Source organism: Humulus lupulus, chromosome 4 (genome assembly GCF_963169125.1).
Source record: "Humulus lupulus chromosome 4, drHumLupu1.1, whole genome shotgun sequence".
In the NCBI taxonomy this organism is placed as follows: Eukaryota; Viridiplantae; Streptophyta; class Magnoliopsida; order Rosales; family Cannabaceae; genus Humulus; species Humulus lupulus.
This window is the reverse complement of record NC_084796.1, coordinates 63180618-63187817: the sequence shown is the minus strand read 5'-3', so window position 1 is coordinate 63187817 and position 7200 is coordinate 63180618. Positions and strand designations below refer to the sequence as shown.

At 34.1% G+C, this 7200-nt stretch overlaps 1 protein-coding gene across 3 annotated transcripts; it reads left to right on the top strand.

Annotated features, from left to right (window-relative positions):
• The first annotated feature begins 2102 nt into the window (after positions 1 to 2102).
• On the top strand, positions 2103 to 4989 carry LOC133830501 (vacuolar protein sorting-associated protein 29). Of its 3 annotated transcripts, none has more exons than XM_062260487.1 (4): positions 2103 to 2246; positions 2412 to 2589; positions 3173 to 3310; positions 4486 to 4989. In XM_062260487.1, the coding sequence occupies exons 2-4, from the start codon at positions 2458 to 2460 to the stop codon at positions 4789 to 4791; spliced, it is 576 nt and encodes a 191-aa protein (XP_062116471.1). In that variant the 5' UTR covers positions 2103 to 2246; positions 2412 to 2457; the 3' UTR covers positions 4792 to 4989. The 3 variants fall into 3 exon arrangements, with proteins under 3 accessions (XP_062116471.1, XP_062116470.1, XP_062116472.1); XM_062260486.1 differs by having other exon boundaries at positions 2114 to 2269; XM_062260488.1 differs by having other exon boundaries at positions 2115 to 2241; positions 2411 to 2589.
• Positions 4990 to 7200: the final 2211 nt, after the last annotated feature.

The window sequence follows — 7200 nt, the reverse complement described above, 5'->3', positions numbered from 1 at the left end:
TGTGGTAACCAGGGCGTTACAACTTCACTGAGAAATACTCACTCTCGTTCAAACTGAGATCAACAGGTCCAGCACCCAGAAGGTCACAGGCCTAACAACCAAGATCGGGTCGTTGGGCCTAGCACCTAAGTCTCATATACCATCCAGAGGTTTCTATTGTGCATTATCCACCACGATCTTACGAAACAACGAGAAGACCCACGGTCTCATAATTATGGGGAGGTGGACACGTATCTCCACTACCTGATAATCGTGTACCAAACCACGATCTCGGTATTATTGGTCATGTAACAGCCCTTGGGTACTATAAATAAAGAACCTAGGGCTTCATTTCGAGGGATCTCTTTTTCTGGAATTTCGGGAGAAAAATCTTTCTGACGAGTGAACTCATCAATTCGTACTTATAATTGTCGAGTAATTCAATACTAAAAGTTAAGTGGATTAGGTTATTACTATTCATCAAAACAGGGCTGAACCACTATAAAATTTATGTGTGTTTATTTAAGATAATCGTACTCTATCGTTTATTCTATTTATTTCATTAAAAATGTGTCGTATACTGTACATACGACCGTTGGTCAATTTCACAAGTCAACAGAGTACATCTAGGAAGTCACATAAATCAACATTTTGAATCCTACGTGCCCACACACGTCTTTGTGTGTTTGAGGATTGGTCTGGAAGATCAGGGTGTGAGATCTTAGAACACTGAATAAGAAGATTGTTAATTTATACAAAAAGACTCAAGGACACTTGATAGGCTACAAGAGGTAATCCCTGATCTATTTGTATGTGATTTAATATTTATATATGTGTATGATCCTCGCTGGTATTAATATTTATTAAAATTGGTCAATATATTCCGCTGCGTACCTTTGATTTGATCATTTAATACCAACAATCAAGGCTTTGTAGTTGTTGAGCAGAGAGTTGTCCAAGCTTTTCCAGTCCAGCTCACCCTCCAACTGGATTGGTTGAGATCCCTTGACACTTTCATGATATCTTAGTGAGACAGCTGGTTCCAAACAGACAAGAATTTCTTCCTCACCTCCTCAAGTTGAACCACATCTTTGACACTCCGCTTAGCTAAAGATCCAACAACGAATAAGCAGTCACTTAGAAAGATAACTGCATGGTAGTTGTGAGCTACTTGTTAGTTGAGCCTCGTCCTCCTTGTTAGTTGCCTTCCCGAAAAGGATTATGTCATCTGCAAAAAGAAAATTGCTGATGGTAGTTGCGCTTTGAGCCACCTTTACTCCTCTAATTCTCTTCCTTTGTTCCTCACAAAGCAAGAAACGAGATAACAAGTTAGCAGCTATAATAAACAACACTGGAGAGAGTGGATCCCCTTGATGTAGACCCCTTGTAGGAGTTATGAAACCTGCCTTAGTGCCATTAAGTAGAAGATTAAAAGATGAGGACGTGGGTGATACAAAACATGATTCAAATTTGGTTAAAATATTTCTGTATAGCATATTTAACATACATCAATTTTTATAAGGTTATATTTAAAAATATTTTAACAATTTGGATTCAAAATACCATTTTTTAAGTATTTTACAATTAACAGTTACAATTTTTTTTTTTAAAACAGACAATCTATGTAATTAATATGTTTACTAATAAGTAATGATAATCATATATGTTGCAATCATCGTCATTCATTTGTTCAATTTCATTTAGTAACATGAATAGATTATGGAAGCCACATAAAGATGGGAGAAAATATGAGTATTGCTATTTAGCACCCAACACCACATGAGGTGGCACTCTATGATTGGTTAGCGATACCTCATAATACTTATTAAATTCAAATAAGTGAGACTCAATAATAGATTGCACCAATAGCAATATGCCATCTACTTGTGGTGTTAGGCACTAATGATGCCCCTTAACAATTCTCTGAAAATATTGAGAATACTTCACTCTCATTTTTCTTGAGTAATGTCATTACTAGTAATCCATTTTTATTTATTTTATTTTAGTTTATTTTTTATTATTAAAAATTAAAAGACAAATTTAACCTAAAAAAATATTATCATTTAAAAAAATACATTTTCTACCATGGAAAATTTACTCAAATTAAACCATTCCCACATGTTTCAACTCCTTTCCGATCTGTTTAGTAAACAAACAGAGACGCCTAAGCCTCTTTTCCTTGTTCATCTAACTAAAACAAACAGTAACAAATCCCTCGCTCATGCCAGCTTCTGCAACATTAGGCCCTCTCTCTCTCTCTCTCTCTGGTAAACCCTCTACGATCACGAAGGTTTTCGTTCTCATTTACTCTGTCTTACAAATTATATGCCCTAATTTTCAATTTTTGTAAAAGTTAATGTGTAAATCGTTGATATACTTCATGGCATATTGAATTACGATGATATGTTTCTTTTTGGTGGTTTATTGGGCAGAATTTGTGAAGTGGGTTTTTTTGGTTTTGAGGGCTGTGGAGTGAGGATGGTGTTGGTGTTGGCTTTGGGGGATTTACACGTACCCCATAGGGCACCTGATCTGCCTGCAAAGTTTAAGTCCATGCTTGTTCCTGGCAAGATCCAGCATATTATTTGCACTGGAAATCTTTGTATCAAAGTATGTGATCCAGCATATTTTCTGATCATAAACTCGTTTAGCTTATTTTGTTAATGGAGCAATTTTGAGTTAGCTTTTAATTTACCCTTTTGGGTTTTTTTTTTTCAAGTATTATATGTGTGTGAATTCATTGTAGGAAAATTATAATTTGGGTTGTATTCCAATCATTTTTCTAATCATTCTCTCTTTTCTTGTGATGATACATGAGGATGATCTTCACTCAATTAGGTCTTGTGGAAGTAGTTGACCGGGTTTAGTTTAAATCAACTTTGGGCTTTTGGCTTTATTTTTCTCTTCTTTGAAACCGAGTATGATTAACTTTACATAATCCTCTACTGAAAAATGTTCAATTGCTAATCTCGTTTACTTCAAATAGAGGATTTATTCATATCCATTAACTCAGTCTTTCTCTTATAGGTTTGTTTATTCCCCTCCCTATTTTCACCCTGTTTGGAGTGTTATTATAGTATTATTACATAAATTGGGTTAGGATTGTTTGCATTTCTACGATCAATTTGGAAGTACTATGTGGCTGGCTTGATTAGAAGGCCACTTTCTAAGAATTTGTTGATGCTGTTCTCAGGAGGTTCATGACTACTTGAAGACTCTTTGTCCAGATTTGCATATTACTCGAGGTGAGTATGATGAAGAGACACGATATCCGGAGACCAAGACATTAACTATCGGTCAATTTAAGTTAGGATTATGCCATGGTCATCAGGTTGGTTCCCTTCCCTTTTCACTTCCTAATGGATTTTTAATCCTTATACTCAAACAACACATATCTTGGTGTTCTCCAATTTGGTCCTTAATCCATGTCCTATATTTTCAAGTTTTCTGGATTATATGGTTTTGAGACATCATCTAATAAACGTGTCTTTGTAATTTGAGTTTAATTGGTCTGCTGCATCTGTATTGTCCTACTGTTTCTTGGTTCTTCCTTGTGATCCCATTCATCTGTGTTAGATTAAAGATGTTCACTGTTGGGAAAGATCAAGGATAATATCTTTGATTAAAACTTTCTTCTTTTATATAATATATAGTTACTATAATTTCTAATGTAGGCCCTTTCATCAGAAGCTTAATTTTATGTTTATTTAATTTATTTCATAAGACACCAATTTCTCTCGTTGGTCTAGTGTATAATGAAAACTCATTTATTATTTTAGTTCATTGAAGGAATGTATATTATGAGGAGCACAATGGTAAAATGGTTCATGGATGGTCTGTAGACAGTAGATATAAAAATGTGGGGGGGGGGGGTGGAGGGGTCTTAGGCAAATAGGTGATTCTATAAGGTCCTTGATCCATGTCCTAGATTTAATTCCGATTTTAAAACTAAATTGTCATTACTTAACGTCTACAACTTAAAAGTTCTGAAGTAGATTGGATCAAACATGTTTAATCATTGGAAAATATTGAATTTTTTCTTAAAGGAAAAAGAGGCTCAACGATCAGAAAATGTTTATTCTACTTTTGTTGTAGAAGTAGATGTAATATTATGAGAGAATAATTATTGTATATTGATTTTGAGAAGAATAGTGTACATTTATATAGGCTGTACAGAAATGCAAAATAAACTTATCCTATAAAAAAGGAAAGTATATCTGTATATAAAGATCCTATAGCTGTAATCAAATCATAATGACTTGATTTTTATTCTGATTTGATTTCCTTAATAAATTTGTCTGCAGTAGAGAATTCATAATCATAATGAAAAAACAGAGGAAATTCATCACAATTTCATCAAGGCTATGTTTCTCTTATTGGTAGCACTGTATTCCAAAATCATAGTAACCATTACCTTTATTTTTCTTGTAACATAGAGTTATTTTAATTTTTTGGTTCTGTCTGTCTATTTGCTATCAAATTCATGTATGCTTTGTTTTTCTGAAGGTTATTCCATGGGGTGACCTAGACTCACTAGCAATGCTACAGAGGCAGTTGGATGTGGATATCCTCGTAACTGGTCACACCCATCAATTCACTGCCTACAAACATGAGGGTGGTGTTGTTATAAACCCAGGGTCTGCAACTGGTGCTTACAGCAGCATCACCTATGATGTTAACCCAAGTTTCGTTCTCATGGATATTGACGGTCTGCGTGTTGTGGTCTACGTATATGAACTCATTGATGGAGAGGTGAAGGTTGACAAGATTGATTTCAAGAAGACAACAACCACTACTCACCCTGCTCATTGAACAATTGTTGACTCGTTTGTTTAACAGACTTAGGAATTCCTCCATATTTCATGTTTTTGATGCATGTGATCCACATTATTTTATATTTGGGTTAGAGTTGGAAACTTGCTATAAAGTTCATAGTGATGGCCACATGAATAATTTTGATATTGACTTCTTTTTTTTCTCTCTTTTAAATCAATCAAGTTGTGCTATAAATTTCTAGTAATTTATTTGACACCACATTAATACAATACAATTGTGGGGGTAAGAATTTATTATTAAAGAGATATATGGTACTTTATAATTTTTAGTAACTTTAATGCTAAATAATACTGCACTATATTATGATAGTTGTGGGTTAACATAAAAATTTGTTTGTGGAGTCTAGAGATATACGGTACTCCATAACAGTGAAGCATCTTTAGGAGTGGAAATGAATGTTTTAAACTTATTTTAGGAGGCACAGTCTCAAAATACACGGAATGTCAAAATGTCTGGTGGTGCTTCCTCGCCAAAACAGCGACAGAAAGTAATTTTGCTGTAAAAATTCTTTCAGATATTTAAGTATAATTTTTAACACAATTCAAAGACTTTTGCTGCAAATATATCACATGATTGACTTAAAGAACTCCAAATTATGAGTAGGATTCTGATTAGTGGTGCTTAGGATTTAAACTAATCTAATTAGACTGAATTTGAAAAGTTGGAAGTTAATTAAACTAGATCGGTTGACAAATTGGAATTTCAAAATCCAATCCCAACCGATCCTATATATATAAAATATTTGTATATATTTAATTTATTAACTTTGTATTGGCTATTACATATTCTATTCTACACCCTACCACACACAATAATAGGAAAAAAAATCTAAATATATTTTTTTCATTTGATTTTACCAAGGTCTTCACTACTTCATCAAAAACACATACTTGTGTCTCTCAATAGTCACCACCTCATCTCCTTTTGAATTCTCTCTTATTTTCATGATACTCACCTCACGAACGTCGAACCACAAACACAAAAGCTCCTTAGATACAAGATTCTTTCCTTAATAGCACGTAACTGAATAATTCAATTACTAATTGGATTTGATTGTATGATGATTTTCAACATCCAACTTTTTTTATTTTTTGGAAATAGACTTTATTACTATTCAGATTGGAAAATAAATGAGATTACAATTTAACTTTATTGTCTAGTCATAGAGCAAGCAAATATGCCTAAGAAAATTAGACAATAAAAGATTAAAAAAAATAAAACACTGAAAGCTCCCAAACTTTGTCGCATCTAAAACTTCCTAAAGAAGCGGGATTTCAACCTAAAAATCAAATAAGTTTATAAGCTACCATGATATACTTTATATAAATATGTGTGTGTGTATATATATACATATATTGGGCGGGTTACTAACTATTCAACCATCCAACATTTAACTATTAGATTGGGTTAGGTGTAAAAAGCTTGGATTGAATTGGATTGGATGATCAACCTTAAATCTAATTTCTAGTTGGATTGGATTAGATGTTGAAGCTAAATTTGATCGAATTGGAGGATGAATTCCAACATTTAATTGAATTGGTTTGGTTAGGAGTAAAAAACTTGGATTGGATTAGATGATCACACTCATAATGTTGGATCTTTATTTCTTGTGGTTGTATTTGTAACGCCATACTACCCAGGGACTATTACGTTGTGCATTTCAAACAGTGCTAAACTCGCTAACCGAGTCATTTAGCTATAATCGTGTAACTAAGTGTGATTAAAGATTTAGGGTTAAAAATTTTGGTCAAAGAAACAATATTTTACTAAAACGTTTACTGTATACATTGGGATTCCAAAAATATATTTTAAAGGTTAATTACAATAAAATATGTACAACCAGCCGACCTAAGCGACAAAATAGGGTTTAACCTTAGTTCCTCTTTAAATCCTCAGCCGTGGTGGTCGAGTAGTCGCATATGTACACATCGTCACCTAAGCTCTCCAACTCAAGGATGGTTCAACTTTCTTTTGCCTTTACCTGCACCACATAGCACCCGTGAGCCGAAGCTCAGCAAGAAAACTCAATATGCTCATGAACAAGTAATAACATGTCACTGAATCATAATAGCATGCCTAGTAGTAATAGCCCTATTCATGCATGCAGACAAGTCCAAATAAATGATTATGGGCCCTGCCCCCAGTATAGATGACTATCAAGTCAATCTGGGAATAGATGGCTAATGTGTCCATCTTTGAATAGGTGACTAATGAGTCACACACTTGGGCTCTGCACCCTACCAGATAAGTGACTAATAAGTCACGCACTTAGGCTCCGCACCCTAATCAAAAAAGTGACTAATGAGTCACGCATTTGGGCTCTGCACCCTAATCAGATAGGTGACTAATGAGTCATGCACTTGGGTTCTGCACTCTAATCAGATA

Excerpts from the sequence above, each read along its gene's own strand:
- LOC133830501 (XM_062260487.1), top strand. The coding sequence starts at position 2,458 with ATGGTGTTGGTGTTGGCTTTGGGGGATTTACACGTACCCCATAGGGCA. Across the intron at positions 2,590-3,172 it reads CTGGAAATCTTTGTATCAAA|GAGGTTCATGACTACTTGAA; the intron begins GTATGTGATCCA and ends TGCTGTTCTCAG. Across the intron at positions 3,311-4,485 it reads GATTATGCCATGGTCATCAG|GTTATTCCATGGGGTGACCT; the intron begins GTTGGTTCCCTT and ends GTTTTTCTGAAG.